The sequence below is a fragment of the Sus scrofa genome, chromosome 2 (genome assembly GCF_000003025.6).
Source record: "Sus scrofa isolate TJ Tabasco breed Duroc chromosome 2, Sscrofa11.1, whole genome shotgun sequence".
Lineage (NCBI taxonomy): Eukaryota > Metazoa > Chordata > Mammalia > Artiodactyla > Suidae > Sus > Sus scrofa.
Window position 1 is genome coordinate 100,440,704 of NC_010444.4, and position 20,160 is coordinate 100,460,863.

The 20,160-nt window shown below is 51.2% G+C and overlaps 1 protein-coding gene across 2 annotated transcripts; it reads left to right on the forward strand.

The window, feature by feature from the left end:
- Nucleotides 6,958-16,807, forward strand: NR2F1 (nuclear receptor subfamily 2 group F member 1). 2 transcript variants are annotated; one of them, XM_003354213.4, is made up of 3 exons: nucleotides 6,958-7,660; nucleotides 10,083-10,610; nucleotides 15,719-16,284. In XM_003354213.4, the coding sequence occupies exons 1-3, from the start codon at nucleotides 7,201-7,203 to the stop codon at nucleotides 15,997-15,999; spliced, it is 1,269 nt and encodes a 422-aa protein (XP_003354261.1). In that variant the 5' UTR covers nucleotides 6,958-7,200; the 3' UTR covers nucleotides 16,000-16,284. The 2 variants fall into 2 exon arrangements, with proteins under 2 accessions (XP_003354261.1, XP_003354262.1); XM_003354214.4 differs by lacking the exon at nucleotides 6,958-7,660 and adding an exon at nucleotides 7,845-9,402 and having other exon boundaries at nucleotides 15,719-16,807.

The following is a 20,160-nucleotide window of genomic DNA, read 5'->3' on the forward strand; positions in this document are numbered from 1 at the left end:
TTAAAATACATCTTCTTCAACTTCGTTTTACACAGCCTTAATCTCACACCAAGGGAGACTAATTGATTCGGCACCTTTAAAATAAGCTCTTTGGGAAAGGTCTGCAGTAAGATTAGAAGTACTGACCTTTCTCCCAACGATTGCAGGCATGTTCATCTCTCCAGATGGGCTTGATAAAACAGGGTTATTTCTGTTCTGTGGTCTCTCTAAACAAAATAATACCTTTTTTAATGATTTATGGGGCAGGGATGAGATATAGGAGAAAATTTTCTACACACATGCAGTTATTTGCAAAAGCTCTAGGTTCTCAAACTACATGTAGAAAACATTGTTACAAGGCCACCTTTTTTTTTTTTTTTCAGGGTGATTTACCAAAAACGCAAAACAAATGATCTGTTGAGTTTGGGGAGAGCAAAATACTAATATCAACGAGGTCATTGGATTAGTGAAGAATGATTCCAGTCTTAGAGGAAAGAAAGGTAGTGAGGATTGGGGTGTTAATCAGCTAGACAGACTTCATGGATCCCGACTCTGGTGCCTGGAATGCAAGTCATACTTTATGTGCAGCCCCAGACCTCTGCTTCTCTCCTTCCCCCACGAGGCCACAACTGTTTATTGGCTGTCCAGCTAAGCTAGAGCAAATGTTGTGTGGAAGCCTTTTGATAAGTAATTGTGGCTGAGGCTGAGCCATGATGCTAGCAACCCAAAAGGGATATTGTAAGCCTGATTCTCCTCCCTAAGCGGAGGGGTAACTTCTCATGTCATAATGGAGACTTTGCATTGAACTGGCCTATGAGGGTGGAGGACAGAGGAAGACTTGAGAAGTGAGGCCTGGTAGTCCAGGCCCTGGCAAGGCTTTTCCTATATACTAGACTCACCAGGAAAGAGACCTTGGAGAGGGCTGAGCATATACAGCCACCATGCTGGTAGTCTCAATTAGTCTCATGCCGAGACAAGGGCCACAGTGGGTCTGGATCCAAGAGGCAAGTACAGAGGCTGAGACTCAGTTAGAGGTCCTCAGAAACAAGGGAATGGGTGAGGAGGGAAGGAGGAAGATCTGGAGAAGAAAGGACAAGTGGAAGAAAGATGGAAATTCCAACTGTTTTTCTGCTTCTGCAGCTGAACATGAGTGTGGATAGTCACAGTTTGAGGACCCACCTGGTCCCACAAAATATGATCACTTTTCTGTTAGGTGCCCTCCCCAGCAACAACAGTAATCATTATTTCCTGGTTAAACACAGGGTGCATCAGGCCTCAGCATCAGTGAGTCAAGTTGAACCAGTAACAAACGACATCCTTGTAGAGAGAAAGTCAGGGCTCCCACCAGGACCTGAACTGACCCCTCAGTCCCTCCACAGAAGCTATTTGCTGCAGGTGGGGCTGTGAGTACAAGTGGAAGAGTTCTGCGGCTGGGGAACACACGGTCCAGAAGAGAGACTGATCCCAGAGTGCCCCTGGGGCTGGACGAGTCCAAGAGGGGACCAGTGCCTCTCCTCAAAAAGCCTAGGTTTCTTTCTGCCGCTCTCACGACAGAAAGTTGGCGCATATACCCTGCAGGAGTGTGAACTGTTCCCCTGCTTGGAGAAGCTGAAGATTTCCATAGCTGCGGGCACCATCACCTACAGCCGCACCTCCTTCCTTTAGAGGCTAAGGCGGAGGGCTGCATCCCTCCCTCCCTTCCGCCGGAGCCGGAGGCTCTGACTGATGCCACCCGAGGCTCCGCTTCTTCCATCCCCAGGGTCACGCCAGATCCCACGGGCCTCTTCCAAGTTTGGAAGCCCAAAGTGGGGGCTGGCAGGAAGAGCCCACAGTGATTGTGAGTGGGCACCGCGGGTCTCGGGAAGTCTCAGCTCGTCCTCCAGCCACGCCCTCCGGCTAGCCTGCAAGGCCGAACCGAGGCCGTCGAGGCTTTGCTGGTTCCTTCCTGCGCCTACCCAGCCCCTGGGCGCGCCCCCCCCCCTCTGGCGTTGGCTCCCCCGCCCCCTGAGCCCGCCCTGCGCGCCCTCTGACGCAAACGCGCGCCCCTGCCCAGCGCTCGGCAAAGCGCCCCAGTAGGTTTTAATTGAGGCTCTTCCTCTCCTACACACCCGCTCGGTCCTCACCCCTAGGGAGGTGACCCCTCCTCGCCCCCAGCCCTCTTGCCGCGGGGCGAGGAGTGTGGCTGGACTGCCGGGCTGTGAATATGGCTCTTTCCCTGCCGCCGTCACCGCGTGTTCTCCGCTGGGGAGGGCGGCTTGGTGTCCCTTTTAATCCGCTGACACTATCGCCCACATCAAACAGGCGGCCATCGATCGCGTTACGTTAGGGGGATCCCGTTACAAACGGCGTCCGCTGTTGTGCTGCAGGAGCCGAGCTCACCAGGGCATGGTTGAGGCCAGGCAAGGCGCAGGCGACAGGGCCAACTCGGCCGGACTCCGAACCCAATTCCATCGAGGCTCAGGCTCCGGCGCAGGAGGGGGCGGGGGGGGCACGGATTGTCGGCAGCAAGGATGCCAAACCTGCTGATCCGCTGCTCCAGTCCTCAGCCCCAGGCTGGAGGACCGCAGCGGTTTCCCGCCGCTGGGGGGGGGGGAAATGGGGGTGGGGAAGACCTATTTTGAATTTGGACTGAAGCTTGGCGGGCGAGATCCTCAGTTCCAGGGCGGCCCCGCGGCCGCGATCCCTGCCTCCACGCCTCCGTAGGACAGAGAGCAGCTCCGGAGCAGGACCTGCGGAAAGTTCTTCTCGTCCCGCCCTGGCTAACTGGACTGCGGCCATGGCCTGCAGAAGCCATGAGAGCAAAGGCTGCCTCCCGGCCTGTCCGCGTTGCCTACCCCGAGTTCAAAAGAAACGATAATCATTGCGTTACTTGCCTGGTAGGGCAGGACTTGGCCGAGTCTCGCTTCTGGTGCCCACGACTCGCGGTCCAGAGTCCGAGGGCGGCTGGGCCGGAGGGCTGGGCGTCCAGGGCGCCTCCAGTTCCCTGGAGCTTGCTCTCCTTCCTCCTTCCTCTTCCACTCGCTCCGTATCTCTCCACGTTCTCTTTGCTTCTCCCTGTCTCCCTCTCCCTGCCTGCTTTCTCTGCCCTCGACTGCCTGCCTTTGTACTACATGAGGAATAAAATTTAGAATTTATATGTAGAAAGCTTGTTCTTTTTCTTCCTTCTTTTCTTCTCTCCCTCTCTCTCTCTATCTCTCTATCTCTGTCTCTCTTTTTGTCTTTTAATCGTGTTCATTTCACCTTTTAACTGATCAGGAGACATGAGCGCGTTTATTTGAGGAGAGGAGAGAGGGCAAGGAGCCCTCGCCGGCCCCGGTTGCCTTCTTTCCATCAGCTGCGTACAATGGGCCGCCGCTTGCAGATTGCATTGACTGTCTCTTCATTATTCGAGCTGGAGGGGCTGTGGGGCAGACACGAAAAAGCCTTTATTCTGCTATTTAAAATCGTCGCTCATCACTAAGCGGTCGCCGACTCCTGACTTGCAGGCTGGAGAGACCGGGAAGCGCAAAACGCACCCCAAACGCGCAGCGCTTCCTAAACCCCTCCCTGATGAAATTTAAAGTGAGAACGAGTATTAAAAAATAAACCCAACCTCTGTCGATACAGCGTGGCCATTTACTCTCACCTTTACCTGAGGGCGTGTTGAGGCTCGGGATGCTGGAGCTGAGACAAACTTTTACAGTCTCCCGAGTCGAGGGGCGGGCGGGCTCGCGCAGCTCCCACCCCCGGCGACAGCAGCAGCGGCTTTGTCACTCCGCGCCGATCCGCGCCCGCCTGAGCCTGCCTAGGGGAGCGATCTCAAAACGAGGGGGGGTGCGAGTGTGCGATTGGAGAATATGTAACTAATAGAAGTATCATTTTCCCCCAGTACGATCTTTCAAGGAAAAAAAATCCATTGAAAGAATTTTCAAAGTGCTGTCTCCGTTTGGAGAAAAGGCACAGGCTGCCTGCCGGGAGGGGAGGAGGGACCCGACTGTGCGTCTCCCCGGCGCGGCTCCCGTCCGCTAGGTGGCAGCCGGAGCCAGCGATTCCTGCAGGCCTCGCGGCGGGACCCTCTCCTCCTGCCCGCCCCTCCACCGGCGACCAATCGCCTTCGGGAATCAATCTCTCTCTCTCTCTCTCTCTCTCTCTCTCTCTCTCTCTCTCTCTCTCTCTCTCTCTCTCTCTCTCTCTCTCTCTCTCTCTCTCCCTCTCCTTCTCTCTCTCTCTCTTTCTCTCTCCCCCCCTCTCGTTTCTCCCCTCCCTTCCCCTCTCCTCTCCCCATCTCCCATCTCTTTCCCTTCACTCCTTCCTTTCTCGTTCACCCCTTTCCGTCTTTCCCTGGGACTCAGACTTGGCCGGCAACCCCCCCCCCCCGCCGCCAACAATATGAGAACTTACTACTGTTTTATTAATAATTACTGAAGCTTTGTTTGGAGTTTGGAACAGCCTGAGGATACCAAAAAGGGAAAAAAGAAAAAGAAAGAGAAGAAGAAAAAATCGGATTGACTGGAAAGTTTATTTTTAAAATCTTCTTTGGGATGAAGAGGAACCGTTGATTCGGATTGATTTTGTGGAAATAGCTGCAAATTCCAAGAGTGTGTTTTCTCGTAATTAAACCTTTAATTTTAAAACCAAAACATACATTGGACCAAAAAATAGAGAGTCCCTACTTTGTTTCTTGAAGGAATATAAAATGAGCAGAATGCACTCTTGGCTTGTGCTTATATGTGAAAGAAGAAAACAATCCAAACCCAGAATATTTCACGAATCATTAAAATGGTGAGAGTTTAATTCCCATTTAAAATGTTCCTAACATTTTCAATGACACTTCACGCTCCTAAAACCTAATTTTAAAAACTTTTCAGGAGAAAACAAAATAATGGCCTTCGAATTCTCTTTTTACCCATTGCAAGGCATTCTTCCCTTCGCCATCCCTTCCCCCTCTGGTGCTCATGTGCGTGTGTGTGTGTGAGAGAGAGAGAGAGAGAGTGCGTGTGTGTGACCATAGACGACCCATACTAATCAGGTCTCAGAGTAAATAGCAGCGCAGGGCGATCTCAATGTAAATTGCGCTTGTCAGAAGCACACCCCCCTCCCTCACTTTCTCTCCTCCTCTCTACGCCATTCCCGTCTGTAGGTAGCTAAGGGGGGGGGGAGAAAGAAAGGAAAAGAGGAGGGGGGAGGGGCTCTCCAACCAATGGCGTGCGGGAGGCTTGGCTAACCTTAGCCTCCCATTTTCTCTCCCCCCCGATTCAGGGCTCTGACCAGTCAGTCGCCTTTGATTATCAGTTGCCAGCAGCCCTTCTCTTGGCTCCTTGACACGAGCTCCATATAAGGCAGCGATCTCCATAGAAACGTGTCAGTTTCAATAGTAGTGTCAAAGTTCACTATATACAGACATTCGCGCAGATCCCCCTTTCGGAAACACTGCTCTGCGAGTCCTCCCGTTTAAACGCATTCAATTTTGGGGTCTCTCTCTTCTCTCTCTCTCTCTCCCTCTCTCTCTCTCTCCCTCTCTCTCTCTCTCTCTCTCCCTCTCTCTCTCTCTCTCTCTGTCTCTCTCTTCCGCCTCTCTCTTTCAATCTCTCTCTTTTTTCCCCCTCTCTCTCTCCTCTTTCCCTTTTCTTACATATTCTATTAGTTGTTTCCACCGTATTCTTCTTCTTTCCTTTTTCTCCCTCCTCCTTGTCTCTTTTACTCCATTCCTGCAGAGGAGTGAGGGCTAAACTTAAGGGAAAAAAAAAAAAAAAAGAGGAGGAGGAGGAGGCACCCCCTTCGTATTCTTCTTATCGTTATTTTATACATATATGATTTTTTTTGGAGGGAGGGTGTTGGTTCCCGGCTGAAGAGCACTTATTTAAAATACTAAAAAAAGAACATTTTTGGGCGATCTCCAGGGTTTTTTTAACTAGCTCTGTGTGTTATAGCAGAAGAAGCAGAAGAAGGAGCAAGAAAGAGGAAAAGAAGAGGATTATTTATTCGACCTACTTTGGATGTCTCTTTCGCTTTTTTTTTTTTTTTTTTTTTTTTGCAATTCTTTTTCTTCTGATTTTTATTTTTTCTATTTCGCTGTGAAATCGTCGCCGGCGTGAATTATCTCGTATTTTTTTCTCCCTCTGTCACCTCCCGAAAGAAGAAGGCAGCGAGAGCCCGGCGCCACCCGCACAACAAAAAGAGCAAAGTGTGTGATCCTCCTCGCTGGCTGCCTTCTGCTCTCCAGCGCTGCCTTCCTGAATGGCTGGCTGCGTCCGGCCCTGGACCTGGCCCCCCGACACCAGCGCGCCCTGATCGCCGCCGGCAGCCTCGCCCCGCGCCCTGCTCGGCTCACCGCGCTCCCCTCAATCCCGAGCCCAGCGAGGGCTCCCGCCGGGACAGCGGCGGCGGTGCGGGCGGCCCCGACCTGGGCTCGCGCTCCTCTGGCTGCAGCCCCGACTCCAGCTCGGACTCCGGCCCGGGCCCGGGCTCCTCCAGCGGCGCTCGGCGCTGCAGCTGAGGCGGCAGCTCCAGAGGCGCCGGCAGCCGCGACCTCCTCCTCCTCCGCCGCCGCCGCCGCCCTCGCCCGCTTCCTCTATGTCTGCTCCGCCGGCGCGCAGCGCGTAGCCCGAGCGGCCGGCAGGCGGGCGGGCGCCCGGCGCGGGTGAGCGAGTGTGTGTGCCAGTGTGTGTGTGCGCGGGGGTGCGGGCGAGGCGGAGGGTGAGTGTGTGCGCGCGCCGTGGCCCATGCCCGCCGCCCCCGGCGCTGCGCCCCGCGCCGCTCCCGGCTGCCGCCTGTGCCATTTCTGATTTTGCAACTTGGGGAAGAAGAAAAAAGCGAGAGAAGGGAGCTTGGTCGCTGGGGGGGGTGGGGAGGGGGGGAAGGAGAGCGTGGCCCCCCAGGATCAGAGCGCGGGGGGAGCGGGCGAGGGGAGCAGGGGTGTTGGGGGGGGAGCCTGAGAGCCTGGGGGGCTGCAAAAAGAGAGAAAGAAAACAGCAGGAACCACAACAAAACGCCAGCAGGGCGGGCGGGCGCGCAGCAGCAGCGGGGCGGCCGAGGCAGTAGCGGCGGCAGCGGCGGCGGCGGCAGAAGCAGCGGCCAGTGCCCGGCTCGGGCTCCGCTCCCGCGACCCCGGGGCGCCGGGCGGGCCCCCCGCCCCCTCCCCCTCCCCCCTTCCCCTTCCCCTTCCCCTCCCAGCGCGCCCGCGCGCCCCACGGCCCTCGGCGAGCAGCTCGGCTCCCCCCAGCGCTCCCCGGGCCCAAAGATATGGCAATGGTAGTTAGCAGCTGGCGAGATCCGCAGGACGACGTGGCCGGGGGCAACCCCGGCGGCCCCAACCCCGCAGCGCAGGCGGCCCGCGGCGGCGGCGGCGCCGGCGAGCAGCAGCAGCAGGCGGGCTCGGGCGCGCCGCACACGCCGCAGACCCCGGGCCAGCCCGGAGCGCCCGCCACCCCCGGCACGGCAGGGGACAAGGGCCAGGGCCCGCCTGGCTCGGGCCAGAGCCAGCAGCACATCGAGTGCGTGGTGTGCGGGGACAAGTCGAGCGGCAAGCACTACGGCCAATTCACCTGCGAGGGCTGCAAAAGTTTCTTCAAGAGGAGCGTCCGCAGGAACTTAACTTACACATGCCGTGCCAACAGGAACTGTCCCATCGACCAGCATCACCGCAACCAGTGCCAATACTGCCGCCTCAAGAAGTGCCTCAAAGTGGGCATGAGGCGGGAAGGTGAATATTTCTTCTGTGCTTCTCTCCCTGAGCTTCGCCCGCCTCCCCGGCCCTCTTTCTTTCTCTCTCTCCGGCGGGGGTGGCTGCTGTATGAGGCTGGGGCTCCTGCGGTCCCGGCCCGTCCCAGCTTCCCCTGTCCCCGCTGCCTTCCTCCCCCGGCGTCCCCCCCCCTTCTCCCCAGCTCGCTGCCGCTGCCTCCCCCTCCCGGCCTGCGCTCCACTCCCCGGCTCCTCCACCCCGCCCGCTGCCTGCTCAGGATTGAGTCCCTGGGATCGTGAGCTGTGGCTTAAAATCCCCTTCCTCTGTCTTGGATGTGCTCGGTGTGTGTCTCTTTCCCGCGTGTGCGTGAGGATGCTCGGGGCTGTGCTGGCATGTACTTGGGGAGGGGTGCTTTTTCCCCCAGAAAACTCTGTTTCTGTGTTTTTTCATTCCACTTTTCCCTCCACCTCTTCATGCCCTTTATTTAAAATGGGGGAGGGCTGGAGACTGGAGTACTCTGAACCATAGATTCATTACTGCATCATCCTTTTGGAAGCTTAGCTTGGGAAAAGAGGAGTGAGATTTATTGCACTTGTAGGTCTAATTAGGGGGGAAGGGGGGCTTCTGGCCTGTTCACTGGTTCCCTCTCCTCTTCACCGAGCTGGGGCCGCCTCCTCCAGAGCTGTGGCCTTGTTTTCACCCCTCTACTTTGAAAGGAAAGTTTGTGACTGAACCGTGCTTTCATAGTGTGTCATTTTTTTTTAAAGCATGATACTCGTTTTATTTCTTCATCAAACTCCACCCTCTGCTTAAATACTGCATACAAATTACAATTTACAGCGGCATTTACCGATCCTTCTGATTTGGCTATAATGCATAGACTGCAGCTGGCATGAGCTTCCACATCATTTAATCCCTGTGTTGTATGGATTTGGTTTCTTTTAACACAACTTTTGATGTTGTATTTAGATATGCTTCATGTTCATGTGGCAAGAGATGCAGCACTTTTCTTATAAATATATCTAGCCATTTACAGTTAAAGTTTATCTCCTGACAATCATTAAAGATGTCTTATAGTCAAATTAGCGAACCAGTCAATTTTGCAGAATGCAGATTACTCCTTCTTGTAATTGACTTTAAAATTATATTTTATATGCCACAAGAAAAGAAATTGAATTCCTTCAGACCTCAAGGAAAAGGCAAATATGATGACTTCATTTCTAGCTCCAGGGAGATTTTGTAGGCATCTGAAAAAAAAAAAAACTTTGAATTGTATTCTCATTTAATTGAAAAATAACTGCCAAGTTCAAAACTATAATTAGAAAAAAGTATTCTAGCCATTATGTCTCAAGAGCTTAAATTGCATTGGGACTTGCATTAAAATTAGAATCAAAGCAAACTTAAGAAAATAGTATACAACCTGAAGTGAGATAGCTACGTGTACATGGACATATCTATATTAATTTGTTTGGGGGAGAGTTCAGTAGCCCTAACTTTTCCTAAAGTTGTCTTTGTTTACATGGCAATTTAAAACGCTGGCACTGTTGAAGTAAAACATACACATTAAAAAAAAAAAAAACTTTGGTCAGCTTTAAGAACTCAAAGCATGCTTACGTTTTGCATTCAGATGGTTAATGAATCCAGTGTTTTGCAGTTGCAAGCTCGTGCATTCACTGGGCAAAAGCTGGCTGCAGGTTGCAGTGGCACCGCGCAGGACAGACATTAATTATATTTCCCACTTTTTTCAATAATGTTTGGCTACTGTAAGTTCAACTTTTTCTTGAAATTTTTCAATTTTCTGTTGCTTTTAACAGTGAGAACTTTGTGTGGGGCGATGGGGAGGAGGGGATAGGGGAGGGGTGCAGGATACTTGTTTTCTGTTCAAAAGTTGTAAATGCTTAGTAGGGTATGTAACTTGTATCTATTTCAAGGATAATTCCATAGCATTTTTAGATAATATGGCAACATTTTGAGCAAAACCTGCTTGCTTGTAAATGAAGAGGCAGCTAGACATTTGCCTAGAACCACAACCTTTCTTTGGTTTCGCCTGTTTTTGTTTTTGTTTTACCCTGATTTGGTACTTTTTGGAGGGGTGAGTGGGATTTCATTAATCTGTGTGTTACTTCTCTGTGGTCGAGGGGTTGTGTGGCACTTTCTTGGCCATGCCGGGCTGGGGGCCCTGAAGTCAGGCCTAGTTCTGGCAGGGCTGGGAGGGCCAGGGGCACAGGGGATGGCTGGGCATTCCAAGCCGCGGAGCTGGAGGGCTTCACCCCAGATTTCCTCCGGGTGTGGGCTGTGAGTGAGAGTGAGCGCGAAAGAAGACACGCTGGGTGCGTGTGGCTGCGGGAAGAGCCTCCGCATTGTGTCCGGTACGCTGCGGCACAACGAGGTTCGCAAGCCCCCTGGATGCACATTGCCTCTTTTCTCTCTTTCTTTTTGTCAGCGGTTCAGCGAGGAAGAATGCCCCCAACTCAACCCAATCCAGGCCAGTACGCACTCACCAACGGGGACCCCCTCAACGGCCACTGCTACCTGTCCGGCTACATCTCGCTGCTGCTGCGCGCGGAGCCCTACCCCACGTCGCGCTACGGCAGCCAATGCATGCAGCCCAACAACATCATGGGCATCGAGAACATCTGCGAGCTGGCCGCGCGCCTGCTCTTCAGCGCCGTCGAGTGGGCCCGAAACATCCCCTTCTTCCCGGATCTGCAGATCACCGACCAGGTGTCCCTGCTACGCCTGACCTGGAGCGAGCTGTTCGTGCTCAACGCAGCCCAGTGCTCCATGCCGCTGCACGTGGCGCCGCTGCTGGCCGCCGCCGGCCTGCACGCCTCGCCTATGTCCGCCGACCGCGTCGTGGCCTTCATGGACCACATCCGCATCTTCCAAGAACAGGTGGAGAAGCTCAAGGCGCTGCACGTCGACTCGGCCGAGTACAGCTGCCTCAAAGCCATCGTGCTGTTCACGTCAGGTGAGGCTGCGGTCGCTGGGAGGGCGGGCCGCGCCGGGAGCGACCGCAGGCCCCGCTCCGCCTGGGCCCGGCCTCCTGCGCCGCGCCCTGCGCGGCCGGGCCCTCGCCGGACTTCGGGCCTGGCTGGGACCCGCGGCCCCCGCGCGGGGAAGCGGCCCGCGGCGCCGCTGCCATCTTGGGAACGCGGCGGTGTGGGAGCCGAGGCGGCGTGGGTGCGGGCGGCAAGGTGGCCGGCTCCGCGGCCTGGAGCCCCGCGCTGGGCCGCGGCGGCGGCGGGTGCGTGTCTGGTGGCGGGGGGGGCGGGAGGCGGTGCCGTGGATCCGTCTAAGCTGCGCGTGTGTGCGGTGTGCGTGTGTGTGCGGTGTGCGTGTGTGCCGGGCCTTAGCGTTTCTGGGGGAGGAGAGGGAAGGACGAGATCGTGGGAATGTGGCTTTCTCTTCTGTGTGGCACGCTCCCTGGCTGAGTTTCCAGACACAGTGAGACACAGAGAAGTGGAAAGAGAAGAAGACGCGCAAATAAATCATAAATAATCCCGCTTTATTGCTGCCTGATTTTCCCTTATCGGAAACCATTCATGTTTGCAGTTGCTGAGGTTATTGAGGGTCGTAAAAAACGGATTCGATCTAAACAAGAATGATAAAAAACAAAAGCAATATTGTAGAACCCGCAAGTATGGGAGGATTCCCGCCCCGGAGAGAAATCTCATAGATGCAAAACGCACGAACATTGGAAATTTAACAGAGTGCCTTAAAAACATCAAATTAAATGTAGGCAGTGGTAACATGCATGTTAACAATTTCTCTTATGATAGATGGTTCAAATTAACTTCCAGGAAAGTGCATTAACGTTGCCTTTGAAGGCTCTGGTCTGAGCTTCTGAGAACACTGCCCGTTTTTTATTATTGTAACCTGCAAGAGGGAAACATATAAACACCCAGGACAGCAGGTAATGGGGTGGGGGGAAACATAAACAAAGCCAGAAAGGACGCTAGTGGGCAACAGAACTGCTCAGACTGGGTCTCTGGCCTTGCCCACTGTGAGTAGGGTTAGCTGCAGTTTTACCACCATTATTGGCGCTATTGTTTTTAATTCCTCCATTCAGAGAACAAATAAACCATCTTAATAAATCTATCCTAGAGCCAGGACCTCCAAAGGCCAAATTAAAACCATTCTTGAGCAGAAATGGCAAAACCCCTTTCCCAAAGCCTTGTTCAGCAGTAAGCAGTGGTATAATCTATCAATATTTCTTGGCTTTCATGCGTGAAGAATCGTATTTACATTGTATTAAAATGACTCTTAAATTTGCACAATATTGTAATGTAGCAAATGTAGTATTAATATCGATCTGAACAGCAGATAATTTATTTAGACAAGAGCATCTCATTTGTATGCAGGGTGGCCTGAGCTGTGGACTTGGACTGCCCCCCTTTTACTTTCAGTGCAAATGCAGGTCTGCTAGTGAGAGAGGGAGTTATTCTTTGCAAGAGGATAAAGTGAAAACCTTAAAACAAATGGAAGATTTATTGAATAGCCTCCTTGGTGTTTGAATGCATTTTATCTTAATAAGTCTTCTTGATGGAAACGTGTTTTTCAAAAGTGACAAAGAGCCTGGGAAGCAGCGACTGGGCTGCTTTAGCTCTGGCAGGCCTGGGGCCTGGCTGGCTCTCCACTACCCAGCTCTTTAGCCAAATTAATCAGGAAGCAAGCCAGTGTCAGGGAAGCTGGGGTTTTAAAATCTCATCCAGTGAGGTGTCTTGAAGCAGAAATGTGACTTGGAGCTGGACAGAGGTCTTCTCAAGAAAAGTCTCCCTCCTTTTTCCTTGTCCCCCCTAAGGTTCTTTGAACCCCCTTGACTTTTCTGATCTCATGCCCTTTCCCAGAGAGAGGCGAAGACTGTGCAGGCTGCAGGGAAGATTGTGGAATTATTCATGCTTTTCTTTCAACTTTCCATCCTAAAATGTCCCTGTGAAAAGTGTTCCCTTAAAAAAAAAAAAAAGTTTTCTCAAAGAAGTTTCTTGAACCAAGTCTTTAATGTGCAAGGGGGTCTGAGAAGTAGACAATAACATTATTTTGTTGGAAACTTGCAGGAAGAATATCTGAAAGTGGAAATAGAGCTGTCGGCAGTAATTCACTCCCCTCCTCCATACAACACATTTCCACTTTTGACTAAACTTGTTTTGATTGTTAGCCAGAAGGGAATTCATGGGAAGCCTTCTCAAAGTCATCCAACTTTTAAGCAAACTTTGAATGATGGCAAAGACAGTTTTAGACATATTGTCCAACGAGGTTTGCTCTAAGTATTTGAAACTGGCACGGGGGTTCCCTGTGGTGGTTTTCACATTTGGCCTCCGGATGGTATGTTTAATCCTTAATATTCTGGACAGCATCCAAGGGCTAGGTTGTGACCTAAACTTGCTTTTTTAAAAAAAATTCATTAATTCATACACCTAAATATTCCCTCAAATAAATGAGACTTTCCCTGAAAGGAGCCATCTAGTTAACATAAATACAATAAATCCATTTTCAGCACAATAATAACTTTGATTTCTAGTTATGGCAGCTGATTACATCTATATTTCCTGAACACTAAACTCTTCTGAATGCACAACATGAAATACATTCTCTGCTCTACAAAGGCTAAGCCGGGAGGGCCTGAGCAGTAATGGTTATTTATTTACATAATTTCTTTTCCATATACTGTAGAAGAAATATTGAGGGTTCCCACATTGACACTACCGTATAAAAAGTGAGACATGGATTTTGCACATTCTGCCTGCTTTTCTTATCTAGGGTATAACTCATGGAGTGGAAATATGTACTGCATCACACCCCCTGCTCACCTAGTTTTGCTACTACAACCAGTCAATCGATCTGAGAGCTCATACTGTTGGTCCACAGTTGTGGGAATCCTGTTGCAGAAATATCCAGAGTAGGAATGAATGTCTAGAGTGGGAGACCAGGCCCAAACTAGGACTTCTGTCCAAGGGAGGCCATAAGGCTGGCCGGCTAGCACCTTGTAGTCAGGACCAGCTACAGGCATCTGCCTTCAAAGAAGGAAAGAACTTCAGGCAGCCAGCACAGGGCTCAGGCATGCCTTTCCTGGGCTTCTCTCCCTTGGAGTAGCCTGGCTGGGGGAAGGGTAATGACCTCTCACTCTGGGGGACGAAGTGTAAATATCAGATAAATATTTTACAGACCTGAAGAGATGTCATGTGGGTCTTTAAAAAAAAAAATCTTATGGGGTATCACTAGGTCTCTTTCACACTGCCTTCTCTGAGGCCAAAAGGGATCCTCTGGCATAATGGGCAGATGATGCATGTTAAGCAAGATGTATGTAAATGTGAATCCACATGGCAGTCATTCAGCAGGGCCAGGTTAGTGGGCAGAACCAAGGGTAGACCTCAGGGGCCCCTCTCTAAGCAGTGAAGCCCGAAAGGGCTTCTGCCTTCACCCTGCTAGCCATTAAATCCCACTGACTTCCCAAGTCAGGCTAGTGGGATGGACCCAAATGGCTGGTTAGAGTAATTAGACATCTGAGAGAAACATCCAGAGACCCAGCCTGGATCTGGGGTCAAAGGAGACCTGCCTCAGAAGTTCTTGAATTATCACTAGTTTTATTTGTATTTTTGCTCAAGGCCATAGACTTGTAGATGAAGATGTTGGAATGCTTCATAAACTCCAGTTATTGAAATAAAGAGAAATAAAGCTCAGAAACTCAGCAGACACAGGTTTTGCTTTGAATCATTTTCTGTGTCTTCCTAGGGTCACACTAGCCCAGTCACAATTATACAATGTCCTTCTGGAGGCATTGCCATGCATGAATTTCTTCCCAGATCTATATATTAGCAAATTCTGCCTTTGATCTCTAGTCAACCTCCTGACTGGATAAGGGCTCCTCTGTGATCTTCCTGTTTTTAAAAAATATTTATTATTAATATAAGAAACAACATGGGTGTTTGAACTAGGAGAGGAAGCCTTCCCTTTATACTTCTGATTCCACCTTCCCTTCCATTTGCTTGCCTCTCCTTAGTTGATGTAGTATGAACTGCTGTCTTGAGATATTTTTAGTAGACCAAGAAGAACCCTTGGTCTATGTGAGATTAAACATACAGGTTTTGAGATGTTTCATTGTATATAGGTGTCTTTTTCTCCCTTGGTCCTGCCACAGGAAGCCTATCTCCCCAAATCCTTCCTCAACCCCCCACCTCACAGTTCTGAAGCAGCAGCAGCAGCTGCCTCCAGCCCAGCTTTGTGTCTGATCGCTGAAGATGTCTCCTTTCTGCAGCCTGGAGTAACTGAGCCATATTCCTCCTGATTATTATACAGCTTACAGAGATGTGACCAATTTTCAATTACTTGATCTAAGGCACAGATAGAGGTGTACACCATCACTAAGGATTTGCTGCAGAGTTCTTGCTTGCATAGATAGTGGATCACAAATCCTATATTGCTAAAGCATGGGCTTGATCTGATTACAGGCGCTGCGAGCCCATGATTTTGTACCCCCTCCCATCTGTCTTTTCACTACACAATCTAGGTTCTCTTTGAGGTTTCTGCTTGGGGTCATTTGGGTTTGAGAGAGGGACTCCAAAAAGCATTTTAGAACTGCCTCCAGGCTGTATATTTTTTAAAGGCTCCTGAATACCCCAAAATCAGTGGCAAAAGGGGCAAAAAGTCCTCCCTTTAATGAGCACAGTGGAAAAGATGCTCCCCTGCAGACGGAGGACAGGTTGCTTCGCACAGCAAACATGGCTCCAGCATCGTACATTATTTAATCCAAAGGTGAAAGAGGAAAAACAAAGGGACTAGAAAGGTTGCCACCTCCGAAAGTGTGTGCTTCCCTCTCCAGCTCCCCTATGCTCGGTGGGGGGTTTGATTTATTTTTATTTATATTGAGGCTGGGGAAAGGAAGTGGTGAAGAAGGAGTAGGAAGGCATGGAGGGGAGGATTTCTTTTTTTTTTTTTTTTTTTCCTTCCATTTCTTTTTTTCCCTCTTTTGCTCCTCAAAGGAAAAAAAAAAAAATGGCTTGTTGTTTGTGACTTAGCTGTTCGCTGACCTAACCGTGCGCCCCCTTCCCTTGTCTCTCCTTCCTGTGGCCGCTCGTGCAGATGCCTGTGGCCTGTCGGATGCCGCCCACATCGAGAGCCTGCAGGAGAAATCGCAGTGCGCGCTGGAGGAGTACGTGAGAAGCCAGTACCCTAACCAACCCAGCCGCTTCGGCAAACTGCTACTGCGACTGCCCTCGCTGCGCACCGTCTCCTCCTCCGTCATTGAGCAGCTCTTCTTCGTCCGTTTGGTAGGTAAAACCCCCATCGAAACTCTCATCCGCGATATGTTACTGTCCGGGAGCAGCTTCAACTGGCCTTACATGTCCATCCAGTGCTCCTAGACCTTGGGCGCTTCTCACCTGCCCCCGACCCCACTAGAGACTCACAGGACCGGCGCGGGCCATGGACTCCAAAGCCGCGGGACATCAGGCGGCTGATGCTGGGTGCGGTGGGCTGGGCACGCGGGAGGAGGGCCGGGTGGACAGGAGCAGCCCACCCTGCAGAAATGCAACCCGAGCTGCAAACCAAGAGAAAAAGAGACTCTTTTTAGGATCTGATCTGTGAACACTATGGAAAGGAAAAAAAAAAAAAGAAAAGAAAGAAAGAAAGAAAAAAAAAAAAAAAAAGGACCTTGTGTCTGGTGAGAAAATGAAAAACAATTTTGGAAGAGAGGACCATGAAAATTTTAATAAAACAGAAGGATACTAATGGACCTTCCAGGATTTATTGTGGACGGATGTGGATATATTCTGTACAGAAACAACACACATGGAAGTGGACTGAATCCTATGTAGAAACACACACACACACATACACACACCCCTCAAACATTGTTATTCATTTTGTAAAATACTAGTCTTTATTTTCATTTTTTTGTAAAATTTAAACATCGTATGCACATAAAAAAGAAACAAGAATTAGGGGAAAATAACATTTTCCAAATAATTATAAAAAATTGTCCTGTGTCTATGTATCTATATCTGTTTTGTATTTTTTTCTGGTTCCAAACCAGATTTCCTGTGATTCTATACTAATAATTTTTGATATAACCCTTTGCTTCTTATAATGAGTGCGATATATGTTGTCAAGGCTGTTCTTCAAGAATTAAAATTGAAGTGAAAATTTAAACAAAAAATAAAAGAATTTAGCAAAACCCACGTGTCTGGTTGCTTGACAGATGTCATCAGTGCAAAAGAACCCTCCAATTAATTTCCACTCCAATTATTATTAGAATAGGGGGGTGATGGGGGGAAACTTTTAAGGTTCATTACCAAGTTGGCTAGATTTATTTCCTAAAACCAAGCAGCTGCCTTGGTTTTCTAAATGCAGAAGGCCAGGCTCTGCATGGGACAGGGTGGGCAGGAAGGGCAGGGCACTTTGCTGCAGGAAGCAGCCATTGTGACCTTGTAGGTGGTGGGCAGCCGGCTCGCAGCAGGGCCAGAGGCTGGGGCAGGCCCAGCCCTACAGGGGCAGAATCTCTGTGCCACCTGCTCCAATGACTGCAGGTGGGAATTTGCCTGGCAGGGAGAGCATGGAGCTCTGGATGCAGGGGGGTGGGGTGGGGGTCAAGACAGAAAGAGCTATTTAGACGCCTCTTTGCCTCTTTGCATTGCCTTTGACCCTCCTTTGCATTGCCTTTGACTTGAAGGTCATCTCTCCCCAGCTCTGGAAGGGAGTTGGGAACTCAGAACTGTGAGTCCTGGCTTTGCTCCCCCTATGGTCTGCTAAAGAGTTGGCTATGGTTTGTCCTTCACTCCAGACCCTGTGACAGGGCTCCCTGGAGGGCTCTCAAGCTCTGGTGGGCATCTGGAAGGGTTCCCCTGTGGCACTTAGGGGTGTGGGCCTGGGTCCTGGGAATAAAGGAGCTAGGCTGGAGCAGGTTCTTTCCAGAAGTGGCCTTGGAGTCCTAGAGGCCCTTTTGGGCCAGAAACCTCCTGCAGAGGCCTCTCCCTGGATGTGCAATGGAGGGGGGCTGCTCTCTGTAACAGCTTTTGGAGCATGAATGTTTTATAGGATCTGAGTCGGCGCTGAGAGAACACATACTGCCAAGGGAGCTTTTTCTTAATGTATTAATAAAGCCAGGTCTTTTAAAATAACATCTCTCACCTCTTCCCCCTCCTGCAGCCCCAAACAGGCCCAGATGAGGCACGAGCTTTACTTTCAGAAGTCAGTGGCAAAGTTTTGCTCTCTATTGGCCATCTAGAAGTCTCCAGGTTGCCCCATCCCTTTAAAAATGCATTAACAAGCTCCAACCCACCTAGGGTTTTAATATTCTGGGTGAGGCACAGCCCAGGCAATGACACACTCTGTGAAGAAGTCCCTGCAGGTCTTAGAGCCCTAGGGCAGCTGGACCAGGGTAGAGTCCCCAGGCTGCTGCTTCCCTCCTGCCTTCCAACAGACCCCACCTGGCCCTGGGCCTCATCCTTTGCACCAAACCCAGTAGCAATGTTTTGGGGCCTAGGCTGACTTCCTTGCAGGTGGGCACCCAAGGCAGGAAGGGCATGGAAAGAACTCATATTTAACCACTGACCACTTTCCAGGAAGTCTCGACTTCCTGGGAGTGTGGGGGATTAGGGTGGAGTGGGCTGCAGCGGGGCACAGCAGGGGAGGTGAGCTGAAAGCTGCCTCCAAGCGCTTATGGATCTTTTCTGCCTTTTAAAAAATGAGATGTAAATATATTCATTACAGTGTGATCCCTCTGATGAAAACAGATAAACATTTTCGTAGGTCGGAAACATATTTTTCAATTAATTTCAATATGGAGGCCCAAGTACAAGGCACGCAGCGTGGGACTGGCAGGGAATCTGAGGCCCAGAAGCACTTGTCTCAGGGTCCAGAGGTGACAGTTCTAACTTGGCTTCTGCCAGAAGAGGCCAGGAACATTGCCCACAGCATGGGAAATCCCAGCAAACTTTCTAAGCCTGTGCTTAAGCCTGAGGGTGACTAGCATAGCATAGATAGAAGAGTAGACCTTCCTATGGCCTTTCAGCCTCCTTCACGGTTTTGAGCTGGGAACCAAGAGGCCTTGGGGCTGAGTGGAAGGAAAGAGCAAGAGATGATCTGTCCAGTGGTCAATGGGCTATCTGAAGTCCACGGGCAGTAGGTTTCTCCTTTGCTGTCTCTCTGATAGCTAGGGTAGTCCCTGCATGCATTACCCAGAGAGAGTCATTTTCAGAGGTCTCTGTGTGTCTGGGCCAGAGAGATGGAGCATTCTATGGACTCAGGGCCAAGTAGGCACCCCCTATAAAGCAGGACACACTGTTGGGGAACTGAGGCTATCCACTCATGCTAAGAGAAGTTCTAAGAACTGAGAGAGAGGCAGCTAAGCCAGGGGTTGAACATTCCTACAACTAGGCGGCTTTGCTCCTGGCAATCTAAAAGCTCCTTTGCCAAGCTGTCCAGTGGCCAGGGTCTGGGGGCTAAAGGTGGAGCAGCCCTGGACTGCCTCACAGGGTGGAGGAGCAGCCTAGGAGAGCCAGGCTGCCCCACTCAGTGTCCTGTGCTTCCTCTGACCCTGGAGCCCCTGGGCAGAAGGCCATGTAGAGCAGGTGGGAGTCTTCTCTGCCTGGGTGGCCGACCAGCCAACCAGAGGCCCTTGAACAGTGAGCTACCTTTGAGCCCTGGAACCCGGGTGTGAGGCCGTAGGCAGGTGTAGGTCAGACGGTCAGCTAGGGGCATGCAGCCCTAAGAACCCCTGAGAGTAGGACCAAGCTAGCTGGGCAGGGTAGAGCCACCACCCCCCCCCCAGGGCCAGAGGAAACACAGCCTAACAGTGGGAGAGCAGCCCACACAAGGTGACTTCCCTCTGGAAATTACCTGTGACATATGAAAGTCAAACGTTCCTTTTTCTAACCCAAACACTTGCTGGGCGATTGAGAATTTTCGGGGCTTTGAAGTCGGTTTAAACTACTTTAGCCACAAGCTTTGCTGAAAACATCAAAAAGGCTGTCTCCGGACTTGCTGCCTCCAGGAATCGCTAGGGAATGGGACTGCGCCTCATCCACCGCGGAGGGACAAGGACTGGCGCAAAGGAGTCTAAATACGACCTTTGCCAGGACACGCACATCCCAACTTGCGACTAGGCCTTGGCGGAAGCCAGGAGTGGGGATGGGCCTCCCTCCCGGCCACCAGGACAACCTTGGGCTTCCCCGACTCTGCCCTCGCATCGGTTCAGGCTCACGGTCTCTGGCTGCCGCCAAGGGTCTCTCGGTCAGCTCCTGGAAGCCCCTCCGCCCAGCTTTGCATTCAGGGGTGCTGGGGATCTGGAAGCCCCTCCACCCAAGCCTACCTGAGCTCATCTGCTTGGAGCGTGCAAAAGTTTATTTTTTAAAAAATCCTCCTTCTCCTCGGCTCGTAGGTAATCCTTCTATCTCCTACAGTGGCGGAATCACCTCGGTAAGCTCTTCTATTCCTCAAAACAAATCACCTGAACGTCTCTGCAATGGGAACCGTGAAGGAGCGTGGGGAGGGGATGCAGTGAGACTCAAGTGGGAACTAATAAA

Excerpts from the sequence above, each read along its gene's own strand:
- NR2F1 (XM_003354213.4), top strand. The coding sequence starts at position 7,201 with ATGGCAATGGTAGTTAGCAGCTGGCGAGATCCGCAGGACGACGTGGCC. Across the intron at positions 7,661-10,082 it reads AGTGGGCATGAGGCGGGAAG|CGGTTCAGCGAGGAAGAATG; the intron begins GTGAATATTTCT and ends TCTTTTTGTCAG. Across the intron at positions 10,611-15,718 it reads CATCGTGCTGTTCACGTCAG|ATGCCTGTGGCCTGTCGGAT; the intron begins GTGAGGCTGCGG and ends CCGCTCGTGCAG.